The sequence below is a fragment of the Staurois parvus genome, unplaced genomic scaffold (genome assembly GCF_062004578.1).
Source record: "Staurois parvus isolate SC_StPar_1 unplaced genomic scaffold, SC_StPar_1.0 ptg001644l, whole genome shotgun sequence".
Taxonomy (NCBI): Eukaryota; Metazoa; Chordata; class Amphibia; order Anura; family Ranidae; genus Staurois; species Staurois parvus.
In genome coordinates this window covers 190,556-205,570 of record NW_028319440.1, presented here as the reverse complement: position 1 = coordinate 205,570, position 15,015 = coordinate 190,556, and the positions used below count along the sequence as shown (strand labels likewise).

Below are 15,015 nucleotides of genomic sequence, written 5' to 3'. Positions count from 1 at the left end.
TGCCTGCTGTGCCATGTACTTGTATGTAAGTCTCCTGTTCTCTTTTTATTGCATTCTTTGTGTGAAATCCCCGGTGTTCCTGCCAGTCCCTTTGCTTCCATATTAAAAACTGACCACACTAGGCATGAGAGCATGGTGTGGTCAGTTATCTATCTGTGCCGGAACTCGGCCTCCTTTCCTCCAATCAGACTTGTCCTGACATGCCCCCCCCCCCCCCCTGCACAACCATTTACTGGGAAGACCAGTGTACTGCTGTTTCCTACTCCAGCTCTTCTGCAGTGGAGAGCAGATGGAATGTGCTGCCAGTCCCTCTACTTTCCTATTAAAAACTGACCACACTAGGCAGGAGAGCATGGCATGGTCAGTTCTCTAGCCTTGCTGGGAACTCAGATTTCTTTCCTCCAATGAGTAGTCTTCTGCACACATCCTCCCCCCTCCCCCAGCACAGCCATTTACTAGGACACAGGTGTCAAACTGGCGGCCCTTCAGCTGTTGCAAAACTACAAGTCCCATCCTGCCTCTTCCTTTGGGAGTCATGCTTGCAACTGTCAATCTTGCAATGCCTCATGGAACTTGTAGTTTGGCAACAGCTGGAAGGCCGCCAGTTTGACACCCGTGCACTAGGATGATGAGTGTGCTGCTGTTTCTCCTCCCCTAGCTCTCTAAGATTCTTATGCAACTGAGAACAGCCGGTAAGTGATCACTTATATAAAAGGGGGAAAAAACGTGTTTATAAAGTTTTCAATATCTATATACAAGTGTTTTGCCTTTCATTTCTATTTTAAAATGAATGGGTTGTTTTACAAGGTGAAGGTTATATACTTTAAGTGCAAATCTATCTCTAACTTTGCAAACTGATTGTACCCAAATATATGAAAAGGACAAATCAGTAACAACAGTCATCTATATATCCTCGCTTGTTCTACTTCGTAGGCTTCTCAAAACATCTCTATTAGATTGGTTTGGTGCAGCGATAACATATCTACTTAAAATTCTGCCAAAAATCGAGTCTATTCCAAATATTTGCCAGGGGAAAGCAGACACGTACTTTGTACAGAGGTGAAGCTCTCTGATCTCCGGTCAGCTCCATAGGAGCCACGTCTTCATTTTTGATGATGCCGCTGGATTTAAGCGGAGAGCCTCTGGAGGGAGGGAGCAGGTTCACTTGGTCAATGTTGCAAACGGGTGAGGTCACGGTTGCTGGAAGGACAGAGCAAGAGGAGAGTGAGATGGTAAAGTGTACATGAGAGACAATGCTCCTGCACTACAAGTCACAGCATGCACTGACATCTGGTAGCCTCCCTAGCGGTCTGATTATGTCCATATTTCTGTGCTCAAAGCGGTACTTTTTTTGCATGGAAATATGTATTTTTTTTATTGCAGGCCTGTAATTCTTAGGAATAACTCACTGAAATCTGTCCGAACAAGAGTCTAGTAAACATCCCGGGATGATAAAATTTGAAACACGAAATCATAAATTATAATTTAATAAATAATCATAAAAATAATAATAAATTTAATTCAATAATATAATCAAACCAAAACCACTGAAATGTGAAATAGAGCGCCAAGTTCGCACATCGCTGAGCTCAGTCGCAGAATCGTTTTCAGTGTCTGATGAGGAATTTCCCCCACCAATCATTATCACTCAATTCTGCAAGTGGTTCTGATTTACTATCGCTGTTCTCTAGCCGGTCTAAAACCGCGTCTGACCTAAAGGGACGCTTTTTGGACGCCATGGACGTTTCTCAGTTTCCAGGCAGAAAGAACAGTAAAAATGCAGGCAGGGCGCCGGACAAAGCACTCGGGACAAAATGTATGTGAAATGGTTTGATACAGGAATGTTATACTATGTGATTTTAGTGAATGTCACTTTTACAACTTTCAAATTTCCCGCCAGTTCCGTCCCCCGTATGTCCTGACATCACAGAGAACGGAACCCGGAAGACAAATGCCGGCATCGGCCGGAGGACATTACAGGGGACACTGCAGGGGGGACATCGCGGGAGCGCAGGACAAGGTAAGTGAAGAAAAGATCCCGGAGCAACTCTCCAGTGTATTCCCGAGTGTAGCTCGGGGGGGTTACCGCTTGTGGTGCTGAAACTCTACCCCGAGCTACACTCAGGAATACCGCCAGGGGGGTTAAACATGAGGGCTCAGGACAGGCATCACTTTCACAGAAACTGCCTTGCCCAATAAAAGCTGGATTTTGGATCCCTGCGACTACCTAGCTTAGGTTCCATCAGAAAGTTTAGCTGCCTGGCTTGCAATCACAAAGTTTCTGTTTTTAGTTGTGTTTCTAAAGGCGCAGCAGGTCCTATTGAGGTGTGTTTGGATTGCAGGCAAAGCAGCTGAAATGCGGCCTCTTCTTGTCCCATGCTGCATTTTGCTTTTAAAACGCATGCATCAGCACCGAGTTAGGCTCCATGTACACTACAGCTGATAAACTCATGTTCCAGAGCTTTTCTGCGTTTTTTTCAGCAGCCCCTGAACTCTCCCTAATGTTTTCCTATGTGTCCATGTACACATCGTCATTTACAGGCAGTTGAGTTTACAGTCATTTTTTTGAACGCAACAAACTTGCGTTCAGGAGTAGATTTTTATCGGCCTTTTGGCTAAGATCAAGTGTAGTATCTGTTCTTATCAGTGTCCAGTGGGGGTGCTCCCGGCCATTCTGTCTTTGTGGGGTTGGTTGGATAGTACCCTCACTGGTATGATGGGGGTCCGGAAGGCTGGACCGGAGGGACAGAAACCGGGGAGCGCCATGATTCGTTCTGGGGCCTCGGGAGTAATTCCTCCGAGAAGGCTGGAAAGACCCAGTACCTCCTGATTTGAGCAAGCTACCTTGGTCCGGCCAGGGGCTGGGGACGCAAAAAGTCCGCAAACTCAGTGCCCCCTGGGGAGACGCGCTCAGGGGTGTCACTAGTAACACTTGGGTGTGGGACCCCACGGTGTGAAAATGACACCTGGTCACTGTTTTTACACATCTTTTTGCACAGCGCCCTAAGGACCAGGCCTTTTGGCTAAGTCCAGGGCAATTTTTGCTACGGGCCTCAGGGCCTGGTCTGTGCACAATTCGGCACGGTACCACTTTTTTTATTTTTTCTTTACTTTACCTTTTATTTATTTATTATGCACTTCCCACGTTTTGTCACTTTTTACTTTACTTATGTGTGTGTTTTTCACGGATGGAGGGTGTGGGTCCTCGGGCCTACCCTGAAGTTTAGGGGGAGGATGTGTGGCCATACGGTTCCTTCCTCCCCTGATCCCTAGGGGACTCTTCTTCGGGAGAGTCCCCTTGCCTAGTACTGGATGTCCGGCTTCGGCTGGGCATAGGGAACGGTGGTCCACCAGGCCTTTTGGCCAGGAGGACCAATTGGGAACCTTGTCCCCGTCAGGAGCTTCGTGCCCCGGGGGATCAGGGTAAGTGGTCCAAGCCCCTTTAGGGGTAGGACACAGCACACCCCTAAGTGCACTTTTTCGTGTGGTGTTTTGCACTTGCACTTTTTTTGTGAACACTTACGGGGTTTTTTCGTTACAGTTGCACGTTTGCGGACTTAAAAAAAAAAAAAAAAAAAAAGTAGATTTTTATCAGCGTTTCAAACGCTTGTAAATACAGTAAACCGCTTGGAAATTGTTTTTAACGCTTCCATTTCCAGATGCTGTCCAGAGCCTTTTTTCATCATGAAAAGTGCATGCAAAGCGTTTTCCCGGAACTCAAATGGACCCGGTACACCATACTTTGAGGTTTCGCATGAAAGAAAATATGTTGGACGCTGCTGCAATAATTTCTGCACAGACATGAGCCGCAACACATCCAAACACCACAAAAAAACAAAAAAAAACAACAGCTAATCTCAACACTGCTCTCTCTGCTTCTGCTCTATTATTCTCAAAATGTCTGAAATAGTTCATTTTTTTACTGTTTTTCAGAGCATTCTGGGCATTTTGGAAGGTCTCCTGAGTTTATCTTTAAAAAAAAAAGCTTCTAAACACAAAAGCTCATAAACGCGGTATAAAAACGCGGCTAAACAGCCATTTTTTAACCTACGTTTTCCAGCAGCCAGTTTCCACTGTTCAGAAGAGTTTTCCAAACGTCCCGTGTACATGGAGCCTTAGAATGGAAAACGCTGCATTTCTCTTCTCCCCAAACACTTAGAGTGGTTTACAGTTCCCTGCTGTCCCACCCAGTTTTCCTGGCTCCTCCCCCCTCTGCAGTGCCCTGTGTAATGGTTGAGCAAAACATGGCAGCCTCTGCTCTGTGTTTGCACCACCAGCTGGACCACACTGGCAGAGAAGAGCTTGGTGACCACCATGGATGTAAAGGAGGGCACTGAATGTGTAGGTATCCACTTGTTGTTAAGGATGCTGGTGGGGTCTGGCTTCTTTCCTATTAAAAACTGACCACACTAGGCAGGAGAGCATGGCATGGCAAGGATGCTGGTGGGGTCTGGCTTCTTGGTTGCTAAGAAGCCAGCACCCGACAGCGTCCTTAGCAACCAGCTATGCAACGCTTAGGCGCTGTCTGCAACACATTTAAAACCTGCCATGCATTTTTAAACAACGCATAGTGTGTTTTAGAAGTGCTGCAGTGTGAAAGCAGCCTACAGCCCTGTACACACGATAAGAAAATTATCCGAAAAATTTCGTGGAACCACTGATTGAACGATTTTAAAAATCCGGTTGAACAACAGTGAAAAATTTTGTCGTTTTGCGTACAAACGTTTCTATGCGGTGGTATGACAGTTGTACGGAAAAAAATCTATCAAGTGCTATCATGCATGAGCGAAAACAGAAGATGACCCGGATGTTTATGTCCAAGGAATCTTCGTAAATACGAACGAAAAATCCAAATGTTAAAAGTAGATTGGCTTAATGAGATAATGAAACCAGAATTCTGCACATTACCGTATTTTTCGCTCCATAAGACGCACCTTATGGTCAGAGGCAGAAAACAGGAAACAAAAAAAATTCTGAACTAATGGACTGCAGACATAGTACAGGAGATGACCAGAGACTGCAGACATAGTACAGGAGATGACCAGAGACTGCGGACACAGTACAGGAGATGACCAGAGACTGCGGACAGTACAGGAGATGACCAGAGACTGCGGACAGTACAGGAGATGACCAGAGACTGCGGACAGCACAGGGATGACCAGAGACTGCGGACAGTACAGGGATGACCAGAGACTGCGGACAGCACAGGGATGACCAGAGACTGCGGACAGCACAGGGATGACCAGAGACTGCGGACAGCACAGGGATGACCAGAGACTGCGGACAGCACAGGGATGACCAGAGACTGCGGACAGCACAGGGATGACCAGAGACTGCGGACAGCACAGGGATGACCAGAGACTGCGGACAGTACAGGGATGACCAGAGACTGCAGACATAGTACAGGAGATGACCAGAGACTGCAGACATAGTACAGGGGATGACCAGAGACTGCGGACAGCACAGGGATGACCAGAGACTGCGGACAGCACAGGGATGACCAGAGACTGCGGACAGCACAGGGATGACCAGAGACTGCGGACAGTACAGGGATGACCAGAGACTGCGGACAGTACAGGGATGACCAGAGACTGCGGACAGTACAGGGATGACCAGAGACTGCGGACAGTACAGGGATGACCAGAGCCTGCGGACAGTACAGGAGATGACCAGAGACTGCGGACAGTACAGGAGATGACCAGAGACTGCAGACAGTACAGGGATGACCAGAGACTGCGGACACAGTACAGGAGATGACCAGAGACTGCGGACATAGTACAGGGGATGACCAGAGACTGCGGACACAGTACAGGGGATGACCAGAGAGTGCGGACACAGTACAGGGGATGACCAGAGAGTGCGGACAGTACAGGAGATGACCAGAGACTGCGGAGAGTACAGGGATGACCAGAGAGTGCGGACAGTACAGGAGATGACCAGAGAGTGCGGACAGTACAGGGATGACCAGAGACTGCGGACACAGTACAGGGATGACCAGAGACTGCGGACACAGTACAGGGATGACCAGAGACTGCGGACACAGTACAGGGATGACCAGAGACTGCGGACACAGTACAGGAGATGACCAGAGACTGCGGACACAGTACAGGAGATGACCAGAGACTGCGGACATCACAGGGATGACCAGAGACTGCGGACAGTACAGGAGATGACCAGTGATTGCTGACAGTACAGGGATGACCAGAGACTGTGGACACAGTACAGGAGATGACCAGAGACTGCGGACACAGTACAGGAGATGACCAGAGACTGTGGACAGTACCCGCTCCCCACCTCCCCAAAGGTCAGCAGTCATCTCCATAAGGCCCCGCTGCAGAGCTGAGCGGCCGGCCCGGTATTCTGACACGGCGGCGGTGGAAATACCGGACCGGCCGCTCCATATTCGCTCCATAAGACACACTGACATTTCCCCCCCTTTTTTGGGGGGGAAAAAAGTGCGTCTTATAGAGCGAAAAATACGGTATATTTTTATGTATCACTATTTATGTATATAGGTCATGTAATAAACGATATCATACTCATTGCTGTTAATTGTTGTGTATATCGCTGGTTCTGGCCGGAAGGGCGTGGCTACAAGTCACACACACACCGCATCACTTCCACTTATACGGAAGAAGTCAACACTACGTATTGCCCGATGAACAATTTTTTTTTTTAGATTGGTTAATGTGGGCCACGATTTCGACCAACGAACGAACGCCTTTCGGTCATCGGATGACCGATCGGTAGATTTTCTAATCGTGTATTCCCACCTTGACTTTCACTTTCAATTATAAGAATAAAGAGGGTGAATGTAGCTAACAGGGACACGGATCGCAATACGGGGGTTCTACTTCGTCTCCATTCTATCCAAAACAAAAAAAAAAAAAAGTTTGGCCTTTACTTACAATTAAAAAAGAAGAAAAAAAGAAAATAGTAATTTTGGTGATTCCTTTCACCTTACATGGCACGTGCCGCAGGTTCTACTGCAAAGCTACATAATATTGGGAATTTCAATGTATGCACAGATGCGGGTATCTTGAAATGCACAGATGTGGAAGCATTGCACTGACAGCAGTTTACCCCTTCATCAGATCGCTGCTTGGATGAGATGGGAGAACTCCTGTGCCGTGTGGCGGATTTAAAAAGTCTGCCATTACCCTGAGGACTACGCAGAGGTGATTCAAGGATAAACCTTAAAATAGCAGAACAGGTTTGCCACAGGCTGAAGAATCACGGCACCTAAAACTACCGGCCCAGCTTGTCTTTAAGTATTAGGCTGAACAGAATACCACAATAAACAAACTGCCCAAAAGATGGGCAAAAAGTGGTTATTATTGGTGGCAGGTATCAAAGAATAAACCTTAAAGTGGAGCTCCACCCAAAAGGGGAAGTTCTGCTTTAAGTCTTTGTCCCCTGCTCCCCATTAAGGATTGGCACCTTTGGGGAGCGGGTACCCGAATTTGACAGGTACCTGCTCCCACTTCTGCTACGACCGCCTAGGCCAGCAATGGGCAAACTACGGCCCGCGGGCCGTATACAGCCCGTCGGACCTTTTAATCCGGCCCGCGGAGCGCGATAAAAAAAAAAAAAAAACAGCCAGGGCAGGCAAACATTGGCTGTCAGGATGTGTGTAGGTGGGGCAGCGTGACGAATGTGAGGGGAGCTAGGCTCCTCTCACAGTCCGCCCTGAAGCCCGGAACGGCGCAGGAACACGGCGAGAGGAACGCGCGGAGCAAAGGTAAGTAAATTGACACAGGGGGGACTTGGCTTACTACTTGGGGGGGAATAGTACTATGGGGGATGAAATACTATATGAGGGATGAATTAATATGGGGGATGAATTACTATAGTGGGGATGAATTACTATGGGGGATGAATTACTATATGGGGGATGAATTACTATATGGGGGATGAATTACTATATGGGGGATGAATTACTATATGGGGGATGAATTACTATATGGGGGATGAATTACTATATGGGGGATGAATTACTATGGGGGATGAATTACTATGAGGGATGAATTACTATATGGGGGATTAATTACTATATGGGGGATGAATTACTATATGGGGGATTAATTACTATGCTTACTATGGGGGAATATTACTATACTTACTATGGATGGCATGGTAGTGGCTGGGCCGGCCAGCAGCTAGTGGGGGGCGGGGCTCATTCATCTACTCTTGGTCCGGCCCCCGGGTCCAATATATGAACCCACTGCGGCCCTCAAGTCAAAAAGTTTGCCCACCCCTGGCCTAGGCGATCAGAAGCGGAAGTTATCTTCCTCCTCTCCCTCCCCGTAGTCTTCTAGAACACGTGACAGGTCCCAGAAGACTACGTGGCCATTTACAAAGCGCAGCGGGCACCCGTCTGTGAGGCCACAAGCTGTCATAGCCGGGTGCCCACACTGAAGATGCTGGTGCCAGGGAGAGAAGACGGCCAGTGAAACCAACCGTGGTGAGGACAGCGCTGGACCGAGGGACAGGTAAGTGGCTGTATTTTAAAAGTCAGCAGCTACAGTTTTTGTAGCTGCTGTTTTTTTTTTTTTTTTCTGGTGGAACTCTGCTTAATGCCAAATATTGTAAAACAATTTTTATTGCTTAATTTTAAGTGAAACTCCAGCGTGGATGCAAACATCTTACAATGCGAGTTTAACACATAAAAATCACGAATAGACAAAGCAGACTAGACAAACATACACAGAATAAAAGGACCACATCCAGACGCATATAGATTCACACATGGGTGGCATACCGCAGCGGCAGGCTGCTTAGATATACTGTAATAGCTTTCATGGTAGCCCCCATGTGTCAGTCTGGGATCCCTGGGGGCCCAGTAATCAAAAAAGGCTAAAGTGCACAAGGTTGACCCAAAGCTTATCAAGGCTTGAGAAAAATACTCATTAAAAGGGCCGGGCCCTGTGGAGGTCAATGTGGCAAACTGTGTGAAGAAATCCAATAGATAGTTATGACCTGTGTAATGTTACAGAGATCAGTTCATCACACGAGTCCCCATAAGGAGTATTGCTGAAAATGGAGGCCACTATAATTCTGTAAAGAAGGAGGCCCAGATATATATGCTGGGAAACATTAAAGAGGGAGCATATATCCAGCAGTAGACGGAGTGAAAAATGTGTGGACAGAGTCACTCCAAGACATATAGGGAAAAGAAGTGGAATATTCTGCAATGGCCGAGTCAATCACCTGATCTCAACCCTATTGAGCATGCATTTCACTTGCTGAAGGCAAAACTAATGGCAGAAAGACCCACAAAGATAAACTGAAGACAGCTGCAGTTAGAGCCTGGTAAAGCATCAGAAAGGAGGAAACCCAGTCTTTGGTCATGTCCATGGGTTCCAGACTTCAGGCAAAGCATCTTAAAGGAGGAAACCCAGTCTTTGGTCATGTCCATGGGTTCCAGACTTCAGTCAAAGCATTATAAAGGAGGAAACCCAGTCTTTGGTCATGTCCATGGGTTCCAGACTTCAGGCAAAGCATCTTAAAGGAGGAAACCCAGTCTTTGGTCATGTCCATGGGTTCCAGACTTCAGTCAAAGCATTATAAAGGAGGAAACCCAGTCTTTGGTCATGTCCATGGGTTCCAGACTTCAGTCAAAGCATTATAAAGGAGGAAACCCAGTCTTTGGTCATGTCCATGGGTTCCAGACTTCAGTCAAAGCATTATAAAGGAGGAAACCCAGTCATTGGTCATGTCCATGGGTTCCAGACTTCAGGCAAAGCATCAGAAAGGAGGAAACCCAGTCTTTGGTAATGTCCATGGGTTCCAGACTTCAGGCAGTCATTGCCAGTAAAGGATTCTCAACAAAATATTAAAAATGAACATTTTATTTATGATTATATTCAATAGTCCAATTACTTTTGGTCCTTTAAAAAAGGGGGGATCGCTACTCTTAAGAGCTGCAATTCCTAATTTGGATGTACATACCCTCAAATTAAACCTGAGAGTGTGCACTTTCAGCCCATATCCAATATAGAACTAAATCTTGAATATGTTTTGGTAAATACCTGAAAAAAACTAAAATTGTGCCTATGTCCAAATATATATGGATTTATATGGCCCAGATCAGGGCTTTTTTACTCAAAGAATAGGGGCTCCGCCCTTACCCTCCGAGCACCGTTCCATGGTTCCATCCCCTATCCACCTCCCAGTACCACCCCTTTTAGAGAATACAGAACCAGGTATCATTTTGTGGTGCTAAGTAATATGGAATTTGTTCATGATAATTGACACCCTGCATCGAGCAACAATACTCCCCCCTTTCAATAATAGATCCTCCAGCAACATTAGGCCCTCTCTGTAACAAAATACATCCACCCACCAACAATAGACTCCACCAGAAACAATAGTTCTCCCAGCAGCCAGCATCAATAGACCCCCTCCCTCAACAGTAGAACCCTCCCAGCAACAATAAATCATCCAGCACACCTCAGCAACTCTTGCCACTACATACATTCAGTGCTGGAGGTACCAGAACTGCATTCCCTCACGTTCCCACAGCAAAAAAAAAAAAGCTCTGGCCCAGACATACACTTTAAAGACTGAACTCCAGGAAATCTAAAAATCCTCCCCCCCCCCCCCCCCCCCGTGCCCTGGGCTGTGCCTGCACTGCAAGGGTTAACTGCTCTTTAATGTCTAGGACACAATAAAAGCAGTCTTCCTTACCTGATCCTTAGCTCTCCCAGTAGACAGTCCTCCTCCATGCTTCTGTGGTGGACTGTTCTTCTAAGGTCCTCTGACGATGTTGGTGGACCTTAGACCACTGAAGCATGGTGGGAAAGAGGTTGCAGGGGTGGAACGGTCTAGCAACAGAGAGGAGCATGCGGGAGAGCGGGATCAGATAAATAAATCTGCTTTTCCAAATCCCAAAACGAAACTAGCAGCAACCCTTGCAGTGTTGGTGCAATTTAAATTTTTTTAGATTTCTTGAACTGCAACTTCAACGATAATTTAGCGTTCATGCAGAATCTGCCAATGTGTTCAAACCCAAAGGAAGCTCGGCCTTTGCAGAGAACAAATATACGGCTTTGGGTCAATATATGTACAAATTCATATACTGGCAAAGACTCAAGAGGAACGGATGGCTGAATTCACGATTGGAGAGCATCATTGCACATGGCTTCAATGAAATGAAAATGTTAGATCATTTGTAAATAAAAAGCCCATAACTTTATTTAGTTTAAAAGTGGCATGTTCATCGTCTCTCACATGAATAGAATGGATAGGAGCCAGCCGTACACATGGAATATTTGCTCAAAGTCCAAAAATAGACCTGTTTAATCTGAGAAGACGCCGAGACGTTTGTGGTGAAACATCTCACACTGCCATCTGTTCTCTCACTTAGCTGTTACATTTTATATCCTCTGTTCTTCTAGGTCTTCGGCCTAGACACTGCCAGTCCCGTGTTTGCAATCTCTGTGTGAACCTTTGATAAGACTCCAGACTCTGGCCAGGAAATACTTGAAGAAGCTGGGTATGGCATAGCACAGCTACGACTGGTCCCTGGATCTCTTCCTGACTAGGGACTGGCAGGAAACAGGCCACAAAGTCAAGGCACCAAACGGACCCTCGTTCTGATCTTATCAACATCAAAGAACTGACTTTGTTCTTACATGAAATCAAGGAAGTACAGCCAGAGATACATAAGCTGCAAAGGGCCCTTCACCAAAGAATCAATTGTGCCTTTTCATCATTTGAGCAAATGCTCCCGATACCTTTTGCAGTGCGATTTTAGTCCACACAAACATACAATTGATCCTCAGTTCACCAAGGATCAGTGCGGGAAACCTACCGCTCCCACTGTGGACATCAGCAGCTGCAGCTTGGGCTCCTCCTGCTTCTCCCATGGCTCTCTCCCCCCAGCCTCCAGCAGATCCAGTCATCCACTCAAGTCTTGAGGAACCCCTGCTAAAACTCAATGGAGATCAGTTGGAACTCCCCCCAACAACCCCCCCTCCCCTTACGTTGGTGGGAATTATTCCTCCCTTACAGTGGTTTCGGAATACTACTCAGGTAAAATGATCACTGGTGTCATGCCACTGGTCTGCCAAGTGGCAATGGCCCTGGAACTATGCAGGCACCAGCAGACAGGAGATCAACCAAGGAACCCCTAGACACCTTTGGAAGAAACCGAGTTAAAGCAGAACTGAACCCTTCTATCCTTTTCAGCCAAGGAAGCTGCCACTTTAGCCGCTGTTTGATCTGCAACTGCCATGCCACACAATTATGACAATTATTTGATCCTTTGACAGTTTGGTTGACAGCACAAGCAAATGTGACAGTTTATAAGATATGGTGCTGTTGCGCTTAGGAATAGATATTCATGCAACTTTGATAAGTATACGCTGCAGTCTTAATTTGTGAACCAATAACACAAAAAAAAAAACAAAATACCACGTGGACCGCGCAGAAATTAAGTGCATTAAATTTAACAATACATGAGTAATATTGCTTCACATATTCAAAGTGAATAATTATAACATTCAGTCCAAATTCGGAAAAATGAAGTGCCCAGGTGTTGAATACTAATTGGTGAACTTCATGTAAAAATGGCAGGTGCTCCTCTGTGCTCAATCGGTGCCCCACATGGATGTGCACTCACTGTTAGCCGTGGACCACCTATCTCTAGGTTGGTCTTAAGCGCCTGGTTTGGGACTATCCCCTCTTCAGTCTATCATGAATGCTGCTGCCAGACTTATCCACCTTACTAACCATTCTGTGTCTGCCACCCCTCTCTGCCAATCCCTCCACTGGCTTCCCATTGCCCAACGGATAAAATTCAAAAGATTAACAATAACATATAAAGCCATTTATAACTCTGCCCCAAATTACATCAACGATCTTGTCTCCAAATATCACCCAAACCGTCCTCTCAGCTCCTCGCAAGACCTCCTGCTCTCTAGCTCCCTTGTCTCCTCCTCCCATGCTCGTCTCCTGGACTTTTCCCCGTGTGCGGCCGATTTAAAAGGAACCTGGTCATTCATCTGAAGTTCTGTCATTTTACAGCATAGCAGGCGTCTGATACACCCCGGCCCCTGGAGGGACTTTCCAGAATTCAAAGGGTCAGTAGATGGCCATGTCAGAGAGGCTGATAAAGACCCCCCCCCTATCCCCGACCTCCCCATCTACTCCAAGCTGTTCTGGTCTCCAAATATCACCCAAACCGTCCTCTCCACTCCTCCCACAGCCTCCTGCTCTCTAGCTTCCTTGTCTCCTCCTCCCATGCTCGTCTCCAGTGCTTCCCCCATCCCCTGGAACTCTCTACCCCAATTTATCAGACTATCGCCTACTCTGCCCACTTTTAGGTGATCTCTGAAAGCCTCTCTCTTCAGGGAAGCCTATCCTGCCTTCAGCTAATAATGGAATCTTCTACTCCTCCTACCAGTCCATCCACCACAGTTACTACCTTTTGTACCACTAGCCCCTCCCTCCTAGATTGTAAGCTCCAAGGAGCAGGGCCCTCCTTTCCCTCTTGTATTGAACTGTATTGTTGCTGTATTGTCTCCCTTTCTATTGTAAAGCGCTGAGCAAACTGTTGTAAGAATGGCACCAATATTCATTCATGGGAATCATGCGATCTGGCTGATAGTAACCAATAGGATGATGACCAGCGTGGATATAAATGACAGTGCAGTTTCAAAAGAGCCTTTTTAAACCAGTAAACCAAGTTTCAGCATGTGAACAGAAACAAAAGAAAACATCCCATAGTGTAAAACCATAAAAAAACTTTGTTGCGTACCCACTAGCACTCATGCAGGCTCGATCACGAACCCCATTTTGTGTGTCTGTTGACACACGGTATTGCTTGGCCCCGCCCCACTCCCACCCCTGAATTTGACAGACACCAGCAGAAGCCAATACCTTCCGCTGCTCTCACTGAGGAGGGAGTGAGTAGCACCACTGCTCTCGGGCACAGCACTGGAATGATATCGGGTTAAGGTAGGTATTTCAGGAAGATAGGGGGGAGCTGCATCTAAAAGGTTTTGTACCTTAATGTAGAGAATGCATTAAGATAAAAAAAAACCCTTTGGGCTTTACAACCACTTTAACCCCTTCACGCCGGCGCCTCCCGGCCCTTTAAGGGTTTCAGAAGCCGGGAGGCGGGGTGGGGTTTAGAGTCATGTGACCGCCAGGGAGAGCGCAGGGCGCGCGCTCTCGGCACATATGTCCTTTTTTAATAGAACGCAAATGTGCGGCTGCTCGGCGTCTAGGCCCAGACGCCAGGAGGCCGCACATTTGCATTCGGCCGGCGTGAAGAGGTTAAAGGTAAACATATAAAAAAAAAAAAAACTAAGTATGTGCTCACTGAAAATGCATTTTACCTTCTCTTTAACCCTGAGGGTAGGCAGATTTGTGTTTAACATTTTTCTGCCTGTTCGGGAAGCGTTTAGGAGATTCTAGATGTCTGATCCTCGTCTAGCATTAATACTTAAGTTCTCAGTCTGATTTTTCAATTTGAGGAAATTATGAGGCATCTTATTTTCTTGGCTGGTCTTGGACAGGAAAAACAGGAACTGTTCCCTAAGCCTCTCTGAGGTTTTCAAAGCAATTTTAAAAAGAATCCCATACAGGAGTTCCCTGGCAAGGAACCTGTGTCTGTCTCGTTATTTTGAGCGGGCTGCAGACGCTGGCTTGTTTTTTACGGCCGTCTGGCGCGGCAAAATACCTCAGCAGCTGGTCCGTGCTGCCCGTCACCTGGGCTGTACTCTTTCTATGGGTGAGAAAATTCCCACCGGCCGTTGTGTGTTTAAGGAATTAGTGGGAAGCTGTTTGCCCCATCCGCTCGATGCCTCCCCTTTATTCGAAGTCACAAGTCAACTCCATTACATCCCGCCATTCACAAACCCGCATTCCATAGCTTCATCCTGGGAGAAGGGCAATGCAAATCAACCTACCAAAACACCAGTCACGTTGGAAGAAGCCCAGAGGGTAGTGGTTGTAAACAGCTTTGCTACCAGTTTAATGCACGGCTGTACTGGAAGGGCCCCCGCC

At 46.8% G+C, this 15,015-nt stretch overlaps 1 protein-coding gene across 8 annotated transcripts in view; it reads right to left on the bottom strand.

The window, feature by feature from the left end:
- NFAT5 (nuclear factor of activated T cells 5) overlaps nucleotides 1-15,015 on the bottom strand; it is a 132,698-nt gene that overhangs the window by 22,400 nt on the left and 95,283 nt on the right. For all 8 annotated transcript variants that reach the window (XR_016308602.1, XM_089663267.1, XM_089663268.1 and 5 more), the window contains one exon: nucleotides 1,049-1,200. Coding sequence is in view for 7 of the 8 variants with exons in the window: in XM_089663267.1 (XP_089519393.1) it covers nucleotides 1,049-1,200 (152 nt within the window). In the remaining variant the exon portion in view is untranslated. The remainder of the gene's footprint in view (nucleotides 1-1,048; nucleotides 1,201-15,015) is intronic.